At 46.3% G+C, this 15,296-nt stretch overlaps 1 protein-coding gene across 3 annotated transcripts in view; it reads right to left on the bottom strand.

Moving 5' to 3' along the window:
• Positions 1 to 15,296, bottom strand: part of LOC106572568 (plexin-A2) — a 435,095-nt gene that overhangs the window by 83,651 nt on the left and 336,148 nt on the right. For all 3 annotated transcript variants that reach the window (XM_045696254.1, XM_014146868.2, XM_045696253.1), the window contains exon 13: positions 5,009 to 5,160. In XM_045696254.1, the coding sequence (XP_045552210.1) occupies positions 5,009 to 5,160 (152 nt within the window). The remainder of the gene's footprint in view (positions 1 to 5,008; positions 5,161 to 15,296) is intronic.

Genomic DNA, 15,296 nt, shown 5'->3' with positions numbered 1-15,296 from the left:
ACACCAACTCTACCCAATCTAGCTACCAAAAGGTATTCAAAAAGGAGCCTCTGCCCACATAACAATAGCCAAAACATTTGCCTCCTAGACGTTTACAGTATAAAGTATGCACATCAAAGTACAACCTTTGTTGAATTCATTATTTGTCTTGTGCTTAATTTGCAAGTTCTCTGATTTGCCTCGGAACCGGGAGCTGAGTGTTGAGGTACAATGGTGTAGTGCTCAGTGGTGTTCAGAGAGCGTGCAAAAGAAGTAGGCCAGCGGAGGAATTAAGGTAAAGGACTTCACTCTACTCTGTTCTGCTCTACTCTGTTCTGCTCTACTCTGTTCTGCTCTACTCTACTCTGTTGTGTGCCAGGCTACCTCTGTTTCAGTGTCTGTACTGCCAACACAAAACTATTGTGTAATTGTTCTCCCATTCAGATGGAGGAGAGAGTAGAGACTGAGTGCTTGTCAGTCTATATGTTTCTTCTGCAACACAGATAGGTATTTTTATGACTCTGCTCTGCAGCCTCCTCTATATTCTAGTCCAGCCATTCTTAAAGTATAGGTCGCGACCCACGGACCTGTTAATGGTGGGTCGCAACGTGTCAGAGTATATGTAGAATTGTTTAATTAATTACTGGAATTGATTTGGCCAAGCGCATCTACGCTCTTGGTTCAGTGTGCTCTCTGCTTAGCAGCGGTCTCTGCTCAATTTGCCAACTGCGCGAGAGGGAGTGGTAGAGGGAGCTGCCCGTGTGCTTCGTTTGCCTGATCTTTTTTCTGTTTTCAGTTTTCTTGAAGATCTCTTCGTGACCCACACGCTGCAGCGTTGTCGTTCAGCAGCAGATGATGCTCTGTCAGCCACTGACTTGTCATTCCCACTCTCCATCACTTCTCCACAAGTTCTGACTGAGCTCAATCGTCATGAAATGCAAATACAGTGATGAGTTTCTCTCTCTTGGTTTCATACAAACTGTGAGAAACAACGAGGAGCGCCCACAATGTGTTATGTGCATGGAAGTGCTTAGTAATGTGTCTCTCAAAACGAACAAATTAAAATGACATCCACAGCATGATGCTAAACCCAGGGAGTTCTTTCAGAACAGGGCAGAATGCTTCAGTTAACAGTGCTTTGACAGTGGAAAACTAAGTCAGCTAGCAAGGCATTGTAATTTTATAACAGGTGATGATAAGCAGAAATAAGGGAGTACTAACTCTCCCCAGGCCTTGTACACAGCTAATAGCTAACATTAGCCAAAGCAAGCTAGCTTGCTACTGATATTGCAACCCCTAGTAACAGTACAGCAGATCAGGCCTGCTGTACATCTTACTGTAGAAATTATTGTTAAACTAGTCTAGGTTGGAACTGTTGCTGTTTAAAATACAAGTAATACTTTTTATTCTGAACTGGAATAAACTGATTGAAGCAAGATGCTTTTTTGAGACGAACACAGTTCTGGGTTGCTCATCTGCAGCAGGAAGTGGTCTCCTGCCTGACTGAGAAAACAGTAGATGTTCAGATCCAGTTTGGCACCACATACCTATGCAAGTCAGGGTTCTCAAGTACTGAAACAGTGTCAATGCTGAGCATCACCTCAGTGTTGCACTGTTAAAAACTGATCCCAGAATAGACATGCTTGTTGGAAACTTCAACCAGCCACACACCTCTCATTAGGACTGTGTGTTCTGGTCTACATCTGTGTGATATGATCAATCAGTTTATACCAGTTCAGAATGGAAATTGCTTGTAGTTTAACAGCAACCTAGACAGATATGTAAGAGTGTTTTTAATGGGGGAAAATAAACATGAATAGCTATTTATATGGGTAATTCATTTAATTGCTATTTGTTTTTGCCTATATTGCATTTGTTTTAGGCACAAGGGCAATGAAATGTACCGGTATTTATGTATAATTGCATATTTTCATAAGCTTGGGTCCCAGGAAAATACAGAATTTCTAATTTGGGTCCCAGGCTGAATTTGTTTAAGAACCCCTGTTCTACTCTACTCTACTCTACTCTACTCTACTCTACTCTACTCTACTCTACTCTACTCTACTCTACTCTACTCTACTCTACTCTACTCTACTCAAGGTCAACATGTGAGGGGCATACTGTACTGACAGAGAGGGTTCCAATTCAGTCAAAAGTCTGAGCGTTCTTACACCTGTCAAGATGAGGGTTTGGGTCAAGGTGAGGGTTAGGGTCAACGTGAGGGTTTGGGTCAAGGAGAGGGTTTGGGTCAAGGTGAGGGTTATGGTTAGGATAAAGGTGTGGGTTATGGTTAGGGTAAAGGTGAAGGTTTGGGTCAAGGTGAAGGTTATGGTTTGGGTCAAGGTGAGGGTTTGGGTCAAGGTGAGGGTTTGGGTCAAGGTGAGGGTTTGGGTCAAGGTGAGGGTTTGGGACATGGTGAGGGTTTGGGACATGGTGAGGGTTTGGGTCAAGGTGAGGGTTTGGGACATGGTGAGGGGTTGGGTCAAGGTGAGGGTTATGGTTAGGATAAAGGTGTGGGTTATGGTTAGGGTAAAGGTGAAGGTTTGGGTCAAGGTGAAGGTTATGGTTTGGGTCAAGGTGAGGGTTATGGTTAGGGTAAAGGTGAAGGTTTGGGTCAAGGTGAAGGTTATGGTTTGGGTCAAGGTGAGGGTTTGGGTCAAGGTGAGGGTTTGGGTCAAGGTGAGGGTTTGGGACATGGTGAGGGTTTGGGACATGGTGAGGGTTTGGGTCAAGGTGAGGGTTAGGGTCAAGGTGAGGGTTTGGGTCAAGGTGAGGGTTTGGGGCATAGGTGAAGGGTTTGGGTCAAGGTGAGGGTTATTGGGTCAAGGTGAGGGTTTGGGTCAAGTTGAGTGTTATGGTTAGGGTAGGGTAAAGGTGAGGGTTTGGGTCAAGGTGAAGGTTATGGTTTGGGTCAAGGTGAGGGTTTGGGTCAAGTTGAGTGTTATGGTTAGGGTAAAAGTGAGGGCTGGGTCAAGGTGAGGGGTTAGGGTCAAGGTGAGGGTTATGGTTTGGGTCAAGGTGAGGGTTTGGGTCAAGGTGAGGGTTATGGTTATGGTTAGGGTAAAGGTGAAGGTTTGGGTCAAGGTGAAGGTTAGGGTCAAGGTGAGGGTTTGGGTCAAGGTGAGGGTTTGGGTCAAGGTGAGGGTTATGGTTAAGGAGGGTCAAGGTGAGGGTTATGGTTTGGGTCAAGGTGAGGGTTTGGGTCAAGGTGAGGGTTATGGTTATAGGGGTCAAGGTGAGGGTTAGGGTCAAGGTGAGGGTTTGGGTCAAGGTGAGGGTTATGGTTTGGGTCAAGGTGAGGGTTTGGGCCAAGGTGAGGGTTATGGTTTGGGTCAAGGTGAGGGTTTGGGTCAAGGTGAGGGTTATGGTTATGGTTAGGGTAAAGGTGAGGGTTGGGTCAAGGTGAGGGGTTAGGGTCAAGGTGAGGGTTAGGGTCAAGGTGAGGGTTATGGTTAGGGTAAAGGTGAGGGTTGGGTCAAGGTGAGGGGGTTAGGGTCAAGGTGAGGGTTATGGTTAGGGTAAAGGTGAGGGTTTGGGTCAAGGTGAGGGTTATGGTTAGGGTCAAGGTGAGGGTTATGGTTATGGTAAAGGTGAGGGTTGGGTCAAGGTGAGGGGTTAGGGTCAAGGTGAGGGTTATGGTTAGGGTCAAGTTGAGGGTTATGGTTATGGTAAAGGTGAGGGTTGGGTCAAGGTGAGGGGTTAGGGTCAAGGTGAGGGTTAGGGTCAAGATGAGGGCATCCATAAACCACTCAACTCTACTGTACTCAGGGTCAGAAAGTCCTGCTGTGTGCTGACAGGGAGGCTGAGAGGGTATATATACACCGGTCTAGGTGAAGACAGAGACAGGGAGACTGAGAGGGTATATATACACCGGTCTAGGTGAAGACAGAGACAGGGAGACTGAGAGGTGTACAGTATATATACACCTGTCTAGGTGAAGACAGAGACAGGGAGACTGAGAGGTGTACAGTATATATACACCTGTCTAGGTGAAGACAGAGACAGGGAGACTGAGAGGTGTACAGTATATATACACCTGTCTAGGTGAAGACAGAGACAGGGAGACTGAGAGGTGTACAGTATATATACACCTGTCTAGGTGAAGACAGAGACAGGGAGACTGAGAGGTGTACAGTATATATACACCTGTCTAGGTGAAGACAGAGACAGGGAGACAGAGGTGTACAGTATATATACACCTGTCTAGGTGAAGACAGAGACAGGGAGACTGAGAGGTGTACAGTATATATACACCTGTCTAGGTGAAGACAGAGACAGGGAGACTGAGAGGTGTACAGTATATATACACCTGTCTAGGTGAAGACAGAGACAGGGAGACAGAGGTGTACAGTATATATACACCTGTCTAGGTGAAGACAGAGACAGGGAGACAGAGGTGTACAGTATATATACACCTGTCTAGGTGAAGACAGAGACAGGGAGACTGAGAGGTGTACAGTATATATACACCTGTCTAGGTGAAGACAGAGACAGGAAGACTGAGAGGTGTACAGTATATATACACCTGTCTAGGTGAGGGGAGTGCATCCACAATGCACTGCTCTCCAGACTCGTACTGACTTGTACCTAGTCTATTTGTGGGAGGCAGCAGGAAGCAGGACGCAGGAAGCCAATTATGAAACAGGGTTAATGTGCTCTCTGCTGTACCAGACAATCATAACAAGTAAACAAAGGTAAACACATACAGATGTTCTGGGACTGACAGTGTGTGTGTGTTTATGTGTGTGTGTCTATGTGTCTATGTGTGTGTGTGTGCACGTGTGTGAGGCATGGGCTATCTTCCTGTACAGGAAAACAACAGACAGACTGCTGGCCCAGCTCCAGTCATAATTAAGAGAGTTGTCTCTCTGGTGTGTGTGTGTGTGTGTGTGTGTGTGTGTGTGTGTGTGTGTGTGTGTGTGTGTGTGTGTGTGTGTGTGTGTGTGTGTGTGTGTGTGTGTGTGTGTGTGTGTGTGTGTGTGTGTGTGTGTGTGTGTGTGTGTGTGTGTGTGTGTGTGTGTTGACCTACTGCTCTGCGATAATGTAGCCTTCCTCCACAGGGGAACACTTGACCCCAGCCACCTTCACGTTGTCCACCATCTCACTGAACGCCAGGCCCAGGTTCATGCCATGGATGGTCACCCTGGTACCCCCCTCTGGAGGGCCTGCTACTGGGGTCACCTGCAGGGGAGAGAGGTCAGAGATGGAGAAACAGTGTCTCTTCATGCTTTCATTCATATGATTAAATAGAACACTATGCCATTCTATAGTAATATGGTATTCTCTGACAATCGATGGTTTTGAAGATGACAAACATAATATGATATTGTATATCTCTAGGTTTTCCATCTCATCGAATGGATTAGGAGAGACCCCCCACACTGCATGTAGCAGGTCAGAGGGAGTCTTAACAGAAATTCAAAGCATTTTCAACCTTACCACACATGTCAGAAAACAGGTATGATGTCATCAGACCAGAGCACACTGACCAGAGGGTACTAATCGAACCTACATCATTATTCCTGGAAAGACAATGTCATAGTCCGCTTCACATACACACAAAAACACAAGCCTCCCAGATAGACCTTAACTACCAGGACCATCTTCTAATCTACTTTACACCAGTACACTGAGCATGAGTTATGCATTAATAAAAGCACAGAAAAGAACTTGGCCAAACATAAAAACATGGACAGTGCATTAACATTCTGGATACCTGCCTAGTCCGCTGATCTGCAGCTGCTGTTGCCATGGGTGATAAATCTAACAAGATGCCTTATTAGTGCTCAGTGCAGCCCACATTGTAATAAAATACAATATGGCCGCCCAGCGTGACCTTGGCGCTAGGTGGCATGCTGCCTTCTGTGCTGCACAGCCCATCTGAGGTGAGGAGCTGGCTGCTGTCCAGTGTGTGTGAGGAGGAGGAGAGAAGGAGGAGAGAAGGAGGAGAGGAAAGGGAAAGAAAAGAAGAGAGACGAGAAGAGAGGAGCAGGAAGAGGGGACACACACTACCATCTCCGTGTGAGCTCACAGCCTCTAGATACACAATCAATATGCCATTAGTGAGCCCGCATGCTGAAGTAAAAACAACAAGAGCACCCAGCATTTTATAAGCGGTGCCTGCTCTCTCTCTACCCCCTCTGAAACTGTGTGCTCACCAGTGCGTTGCGCTAACCCAGTGGGACGTCTGCATTGTAATCTAGATTTAGTGGACATTACAGTAATTGTTCTGGATGTAAAGTAAGTGTGTCACTGCACTGCCTGAGGGTCTGAATAGATGAATGTTTTATTGCTGCTTGGGTATGCTGGGTACGGGAGGACAGAGTGGAGAGAGGAGGCCTGGCTAAATATATCCATGTCAGACCATGGCTGCAGCAATCCGGAACGACGTAGCGATAGTTACATAAGAAATGGAGGGAATTGAATGCCTCAGAGAGAGAGAGAGGGAGAGACAGGGAAGGACAGAGAGAGACAGGGAAGGAAGAAAGAGAGGAAGAAGAAGAGGGGTGAGTAGAATAAGGTTGTGTGTGCCCCTCTGGTAGGTGTGGCAGCCATATGATGATGATGATGCATACAGTATCTCTATTGAAAGGGTGTGACACTCTCCTAGCCAGGGGCTATAATACAACTCTTCCAATGACAGGCGGGACATGGGATATAACTTTAAGAAATGTAATCAATGCATGTTACCCATATCACTGAGCTTCCATTGACAGAAAGAGGCTTGATTCATCAGATTAGTATAAATATCACTTTGTGTGACACTATTCTTCAAAGCCGTCAAAGACTCATCCACAAAGCCTTGGTGAGCAGAGACACTCCATGTCTGACCATGGCGCTATCTGAGTGGCGGACGAACAATGGGATGATACCCACAGAAGTCCCAAAGAACTGATTCCAGAACTGTGGTTACATGGTGACATGCTAACCCACTCCTAATGAACAAAGACAGACTGGGATCTGGCTCAGGAATGCAGTGTGTGTGCGTATGGGTGTGTGTGTGTGTGTGTGTGTGTGTGTGTGTGTGTGTGTGTGTGTGTGTGTGTGTGTGTGTGTGTGTGTGTGTGTGTGTGTGTGTGTGCGTGCGTGCGAGAGAGAGAGCATTCATGCTACATCCTCCTCTCGTCTCTCTCGTCTCCCTTCAGGCTAGGTGACAAACTCCTCCACTCCAGGTGCCAGCCACTCGCCAGCCTGCCTGTTTGTCTTAACGCTAAACACTGACTCTCTACTCTCCCAGCCCCAACCAGGCAAGAGGAGGAGTAGAGGATGGTTCATTGGGCATGCGCCCACCGTCCCCTCTCGTCCCTGCCTCCCCAGCTCCACGCTCCCTGTGTAATCCTTTTAAGAGGAGCTACACTGCCAACACGGCTTTGTCACACCGTGTCAATGGACGGTCATTTACAGAAAACAGCCAGCCAGCCGGCCAGGCAGAGCCAGCTCACACATGCCCACTTCCTGTCCCTCAGACACAGGTCCAGGGATGTAAAGGGTGGGCCGGTGGGGGGAAAAATTTCATTTCCTAACACAAGCCACTGGATTTGGGATTGAGAAGGATGAGATGGAGAAGTGTGGTAGAGAAGGAGGAGAAAGAAGAAAGTGTCGAGGCAGTGAGATTGACCTACAATGAGAAAACGAGAGGAATTTCTATTCTAATCCGTTAAAAGAACCTCAGAGAAACAGGAAGTCTCTTTAGTAGATATTCCCCAGAAACAGGAAGTCTCTTTAGTAGATATTCCCCAGAAACAGGAAGTCTCTTTAGTAAATATTCCCCAGAAAAAGGAAGTCTCTTTAGTAGATATTCCCCAGAAACAGGAAGTCTCTTTAGTAGATATTCCCCAGCCAGTAGAGTAGGGTGGTCCTCTGTTGCTCAGTTGGTAGAGCATGGCGCTTGTAATGCCCGGCTAGTGGGTTAAATTCCTGGGACCACCTGTACATAAATCGTATGCGAGCATGACTATAAGTTCCTTTGCATAAAATTGTCTGCTAAATGGCATATATTACAGAGAAAGGGAGGAGTGGCCTATAAGAACAACCTGGCATTGCTAAGTGCTGTGTTTTTTTATTCAGCTGAAGTCATGATGAGGAAAATGGTGCTCATCTAGTCTAGGCCAAACTCAATAGAGGCTGTAGAAAAGCAATCTGTGCTAGCTTTAAGGGGAGTTAGAACAGAACGTCTGAAGCTCAATGATAATCTACATTCTACAGAGAGAGAGACAGAGAGAGAGAGAGAGAGAGAGAGAGAGAGAGAGAGAGAGAGAGAGAGAGAGCAAGACAGAGAGAGCAAGACAGAGAGAGCGAGAGAGAGAGGTAGAGAGAGAGAAAGAGAGACAGAGAGAGAGTGTGAAAGAGAGAGAGAGAGAGACAGAGATAGCGAGAGAGAGAGCAAGACAGAGAGAGCGAGAGAGAGAGAGATAGCGAGAGAGAGAGACAGAGAGAGAGAGAGCAAGACAGAGAGAGCGAGAGAGAGAGCGAGAGAGACAGAGAGAGCGAGAGAGAGAGGTAGAGAGAGAGAGAGAGAGAGAGAAAGAGAGACAGAGAGAGAGTGTGAGAGAGAGAGAGAGAGAGATAACGAGAGAGAGAGAGAGAGAGAGAGAGAGAGCAAGACAGAGAGAGCGAGAGAGAGAGACAGAGAGAGCGAGAGAGAGAGATAGCGAGAGAGAGAGAGAGCAAGACAGAGAGAGCGAGAGAGAGAGAGCGAGACAGAGAGAGCGAGAGAGAGAGAGGTAGAGAGAGAGAGAGCAAGACAGAGAGAGCAAGAGAGAGAGAGATAGCAAGAGAGAGAGAGAGCAAGACAGAGAGAGCGAGAGAGAGAGAGAGCGAGACAGAGAGAGCGAGAGAGAGAGATAGCGAGAGAGAGAGAGAGAGAGCGAGCAAGACAGAGAGAGCGAGAGAGAGAGAGAGAGAGAGAGAGAGAGCAAGACAGAGAGAGCGAGAGAGAGAGAGAGAGCGAGACAGAGAGAGCGAGAGAGAGAGATAGCGAGAGAGAGAGAGAGAGAGAGAGAGAGAGAGAGAGAGCGAGACAGAGAGAGAGAGAGAGCGAGACAGAGAGAGCGAGAGAGAGAGAGAGAGCGAGACAGAGAGAGCGAGAGAGAGAGAGCGAGACAGAGAGAGCGAGAGAGAGAGGTAGAGCGAGAGACAGAGAGAGAGAGAGAGAGCGAGGTAGAGAGAGAGAGAGCAAGACAGAGAGAGCGAGAGAGAGAGAGATAGCGAGAGAGAGAGAGAGCCAGACAGAGAGAGCGAGAGAGAGAGAGAGCGAGACAGAGAGAGCGAGAGAGAGAGAGATAGCGAGAGAGAGAGAGAGAGAGAGAGAGAGCAAGACAGAGAGAGAGAGATAGCGAGAGAGAGCAAGACAGAGAGAGAGAGCGAGAGAGAGAGAGAGAGAGAGAGAGAGAGAGAGCGAGACAGAGAGAGCGAGAGAGAGAGGTAGAGAGAGAGACAGAGAGAGAGAGAGAGAGAGAGAGCGAGGTAGAGAGAGAGAGAGAGAGAGCAAGACAGAGAGAGCGAGAGAGAGAGAGAGAGAGAGAGAGCAAGACAGAGAGAGCGAGAGAGAGAGAGAGAGAGAGCGAGACAGAGAGAGCGAGGTAGAGAGCGAGACAGAGAGAGAGGTAGAGAGAGAGCGAGACAGAGAGAGCGAGAGAGAGAGAGGTAGAGAGAGAGAGAGAGAGAGAGCGAGACAGAGAGAGAGAGAGAGAGAGAGAGAGAGAGGTAGAGAGAGCGAGAGAGAGAGAGAGAGAAAGGCTTTGAGCTGTGTTGTATCATCTTATAATGGCAGACAGCACTCTGTACTCTCATGTGAACAAGCCTTAATGTAGGCTTCACTAGTACTCTCTCTCGCTGTGTTTTAGGCTTTCCCATACCTCAGATAAAAGCGGTTTCTGATTACATTCAAACTAAGCAGCCTGAGGTAAAAAATACAAAGTGAAAGTGTGTTAGATCTGTTACCTCTGAAGCTACTATATGGTACGACTATGAGCGTGTGTAGCATCTGAATAGCTGTGATAGATCCACTCCCAGTGTTTTAAACGACACAGCTTGTACCAGACCTGAGAGCTGTCTTTGGGTCTTTGCGGGTAGTCTTTGCAGGTAGTTCAGGCATGTCGGATTTCATTGTGACTAGTGTTTAATGGACTTGATAAAACCCACTTATCACTTGTTTCTTCACGAACAAACTACACACTAAATACTTCATAGACTCTTAAAAGTATTGTAGCCTTCCCGAGAGATACAGGCACAGATGAAAAATAGTTTTAGCATATAAAAAGGAAAAGAGAGGAGAAATAATGGGAGGAGAACAGGAATGATGAGAGGGAGTAATGTTCTTTAACAGGAATGATGAGGGGGAGGGAGTAATGTTCTTTAACAGGAATGATGAGAGGGAGGGAGTAATGTTCTTTAACAGGAATGATGAGAGGGAGGGAGTAATGTTCTTTAACAGGAATGATGAGAGGGAGGGAGTAATGTTCTTTAACAGGAATGATGAGAGGGAGGGAGTAATGTCCTTTAACAGGAATGATGAGAGGGAGGGAGTAATGTTCTTTAACAGGAACGATGAGAGGGAGGGAGTAATGTTCTTTAACAGGAATGATGAGAGGGAGGGAGTAATGTTCTTTAACAGGAATGACGAGAGGGAGTAATGTTCTTTAACAGGAATGATGAGAGGGAGGGAGTAATGTTCTTTAACAGGAATGATGAGAGGGAGGGAGTAATGTCCTTTAACAGGAATGATGAGAGGGAGGGAGTAATGTTCTTTAACAGGAACGATGAGAGGGAGGGAGTAATGTTCTTTAACAGGAATGATGAGAGGGAGGGAGTAATGTTCTTTAACAGGAATGACGAGAGGGAGTAATGTTCTTTAACAGGAATGATGAGAGGGAGGGAGTAATGTTCTTTAACAGGAATGATGAGAGGGAGTAATGTTCTTTAACAGGAATGATGAGAGGGAGGGAGTAATGTGCTTTAACAGGAATGATGAGAGGGAGGGAGTAATGTTCTTTAACAGGAATGATGAGAGGGAGGGAGTAATGTTCTTTAACAGGAATGACGAGAGGGAGGGAGTAATGTTCTTTAACAGGAATGATGAGAGGGAGGGAGTAATGTTCTTTAACAGGAATGATGAGAGGGAGGGAGTAATGTTCTTTAACAGGAATGATGAGAGAGAGAGGGAGTAATGTTCTTTAACAGGAATGATGAGAGAGAGGGAGTAATGTTCTTTAACAGGAATGATGAGAGGGAGGGAGTAATGTTCTTTAACAGGAATGATGAGAGGGAGGGAGTAATGTTCTTTAACAGGAATGACGAGAGGGAGGGAGTAATGTTCTTTAACAGGAATGATGAGAGGGAGGGAGTAATGTTCTTTAACAGGAATGATGAGAGAGAGAGGGAGTAATGTGCTTTAACAGGAATGATGAGAGGGAGGGAGTAATGTTCTTTAACAGGAATGATGAGAGGGAGTAATGTTCTTTAACAGGAATGATGAGAGAGAGAGGGAGTAATGTTCTTTAACAGGAATGATGAGGGGGAGGGAGTAATGTTCTTTAACAGGAATGATGAGAGGGAGGGAGTAATGTTCTTTAACAGGAATGACGAGAGGGAGTAATGTTCTTTAACAGGAATGATGAGAGGGAGGGAGTAATGTTCTTTAACAGGAATGATGAGAGGGAGTAATGTTCTTTAACAGGAATGATGAGAGGGAGGGAGTAATGTTCTTTAACAGGAATGATGAGAGAGAGGGAGTAATGTTCTTTAATAGGAATGACGAGAGAGAGGGAGTAATGTGCTTTAACAGGAATGATGAGAGGGAGGGAGTAATGTTCTTTAACAGGAATGATGAGAGAGAGGGAGTAATGTGCTTTAACAGGAATGACGAGAGAGAGGGAGTAATGTTCTTTAACAGGAATGATGAGAGGGAGGGAGTAATGTTCTTTAACAGGAATGACGAGAGGGAGTAATGTTCTTTAACAGGAATGATGAGAGGGAGGGAGTAATGTTCTTTAACAGGAATGATGAGAGGGAGGGAGTAATGTTCTTTAACAGGAATGATGAGAGGGAGGGAGTAATGTTCTTTAACAGGAATGATGAGAGGGAGGGAGTAATGTTCTTTAACAGGAATGATGAGAGGGAGTAATGTTCTTTAACAGGAATGATGAGAGAGAGGGAGTAATGTTCTTTAACAGGAATGATGAGAGGGAGTAATGTTCTTTAACAGGAATGACGAGAGGAAGGGAGTAATGTTCTTTAACAGGAATGATGAGAGGGAGGGAGTAATGTTCTTTAACAGGAATGATGAGAGGGAGTAATGTTCTTTAACAGGAATGATGAGAGAGAGAGGGAGTAATGTTCTTTAACAGGAATGATGAGAGGGAGGGAGTAATGTTCTTTAACAGGAATGATGAGAGGGAGTAATGTTCTTTAACAGGAATGATGAGAGAGAGAGGGAGTAATGTTCTTTAACAGGAATGATGAGAGGGAGTAATGTTCTTTAACAGGAATGATGAGAGAGAGAGGGAGTAATGTTCTTTAACAGGAATGATGAGAGGGAGGGAGTAATGTTCTTTAACAGGAATGATGAGAGGGAGGGAGTAATGTTCTTTAACAGGAATGATGAGAGGGAGTAATGTTCTTTAACAGGAATGATGAGAGAGAGAGGGAGTAATGTTCTTTAACAGGAATGATGAGAGGGAGTAATGTTCTTTAACAGGAATGATGAGAGAGAGAGGGAGTAATGTTCTTTAACAGGAATGATGAGAGGGAGGGAGTAATGTTCTTTAACAGGAATGATGAGAGAGAGGGAGTAATGTTCTTTAACAGGAATGATGAGAGGGAGGGAGTAATGTGCTTTAACAGGAATGATGAGAGAGAGTAATGTTCTTTAACAGGAATGATGAGAGGGAGGGAGTAATGTTCTTTAACAGGAATGATGAGAGGGAGGGAGTAATGTTCTTTAACAGGAATGATGAGAGGGAGGGAGTAATGTTCTTTAACAGGAATGACGAGAGGAAGGGAGTAATGTTCTTTAACAGGAATGATGAGAGGGAGGGAGTAATGTTCTTTAACAGGAATGACGAGAGGGAGTAATGTTCTTTTGGAGGATTTATGTGTATGATCTTTATAGTTTCTCCTCTTGTTTCTCCACTGGGGAGGGCAGCTAAGGCTGTGTGAAAGGGAGGGGAATTCAAGTGTGAGTGTTAGTTCACGAAAGGCAAGTTCCTTCCCATGATGCCTTTCAAGACCTTTAATCCCCTGCTTCATGTGATGCTGTTCCCTCTGGTGTTAGAGGGGCTTATATCTGTTCAATATTAATGCATGTGCCGTGGTGGTGTGTGTGTTGGGGGGGGGGGTACCTATTAGAAATATAAATTATTCAACACGAGAGTCTTCTGGTAGACTAATAACCATGTATGTATACAAATCAGATCATGATTGGGACTTTGTTGCACACAATCAAAAAATAATAATACATAAATTCAGCCCGTGAGGGAAAGTGTCTAGTCTTTTTGAAGAAATTCTCATTATTGGGAGAGGAAGGGGGTTGGGGGAAGAGAGAGAGAAGAGAGAGAACAAATGAATGCAGAGTAGAGGAGGGAAAAATAACAGAAGCTCAACAAGTGCGAAATGTTCCTTGCTGGTTGGTGTTCTTTGCCTCTGGAGCTGTACTGTGTGTGTGTGTGTGTGTGTGTGTGTGTGTGTGTGTGTGTGTGTGTGTGTGTGTGTGTGTGTGTGTGTGTGTGTGTGTGTGTGTGTGTGTGTGAGAGAGAGAGCGTGAGAGCATGCATATGTGTCCTACTCCAGTGAACAGTACAAATCAATGTGGTAGTGGGATTCCAGTGGCAGCTGTGTTGCATAACAAGGCTCACTCAGTCTGACACCCCATAGAGGCTCTGCACTATCTCCTCTTCCTCTCCTCCTCTTTCCCCTACTTCTCTTCCTCTCCTCCTCTTTCCCCTACTTCTCTTCCTCTCCTCCCTTCTCTCCTCCTCTTTCCCCTACTTCTCTTCCTCTCCTCCCTTCTCTCCTCCTCTTTCCCCTACTTCTCTTCCTCTCCTCCCTTCTCTCCTCCTCTTTCCCCTACTTCTCTTCCTCTCCTCCCTTCTCTCCTCCCTTCTCTCCTCCTCTTTCCCCTACTTCTCCTCCCTTCTCTCCTCCCTTCTCTCCTCCTCTTTCCCCTACTTCTCCTCCCTTCTCTCCTCCCTTCTCTCCTCCCTTCTCTCCTCCTCTTTCCCCCTACTTCTCCTCCCTTCTCTCCTCCCTTCTCTCCTCCCTTCTCTCCTCCCTTCTCTCCTCCTCTTTCCCCTACTTCTCTTCCTCTCCTCCCTTCTCTCCTCCCTTCTCTCCTCCTCTTTCCCCTACTTCTCTTCCTCTCCTCCCTTATCTCCTCCCTTCTCTCCTCCTCTTTCCCCTACTTCTCTTCTCTTCCTCTCCTCCCTTCTCTCCTCCTCTTTCCCCTACTTCTCTTCCTCTCCTCCTCTTTCCCCTACTTCTCTTCCTCTCCTCCCTTCTCTCCTCCTCTTTCCTTTACATCTCTTCCTCCCACTGCACTTCGCCTCTCTCAACCTCTCAGTACTACTTTCCCTCCTCTTTCTCTCTCTCTTTCTCTCTGTTTAGCTGCAGTTTCACTCTGCTCATCTCACATTCTCTCTTTCTCCCTCTCTTTCTCACTTCATTCATTCTCTCTCTCTCTTGCTCTCTCTCTCTGTTTAGCTGCTTCTTCTCTGTTGTCATCTCTCTTCCTCAGCATCTCTCTTCCTCTTCCTCTTCCGCACGCACACACACACACACACACACACACACACACACACACACACACACACACACACACACACACACACACACGCACACACACACGCACACACGCACACACGCACACACACGCTGTCTTGCACAAACACACTTCGCTGTCACAAATTGCCCAGAATGACAAGCTGAGAGAGTGTAATGGAGTACCACAAGAGTGTAACTTCATTTACTAGAGTGACACATGGACGGACACAGGAGACAGAGAGACAAGGAGACAGAGAGACAGGGAGACAGAGAGACAAGGAGACAGGGAGACAGGGAGACAGAGAGACAAGGAGACAGGGAGACAGGGAGACAGAGAGACAAGGAGACAGGGAGACAGGGAGACAGGGAGACAAGGAGACAAGGAGACAGGGAGACAGGGAGACAGGGGAAGAAAAAGGATGAGAGACAGAGGAGAAAAACAGTGGAGAGAGACAGACAAAGAAAGAGAGATGGGAAAGACAGAGAAAGAGAGAGGGGAAAGACAGAGAAAGAGAGAGGGGAAAGACAGAGAAAGAGAGAGGGGAAAGACAGAGAAAGAG

The sequence above is a fragment of the Salmo salar genome, chromosome ssa15 (assembly GCF_905237065.1).
Source record: "Salmo salar chromosome ssa15, Ssal_v3.1, whole genome shotgun sequence".
In the NCBI taxonomy this organism is placed as follows: domain Eukaryota; kingdom Metazoa; phylum Chordata; class Actinopteri; order Salmoniformes; family Salmonidae; genus Salmo; species Salmo salar.
Note: the sequence above shows the minus strand (reverse complement) of the source record. Positions and strands in the feature narration are given on the sequence as shown.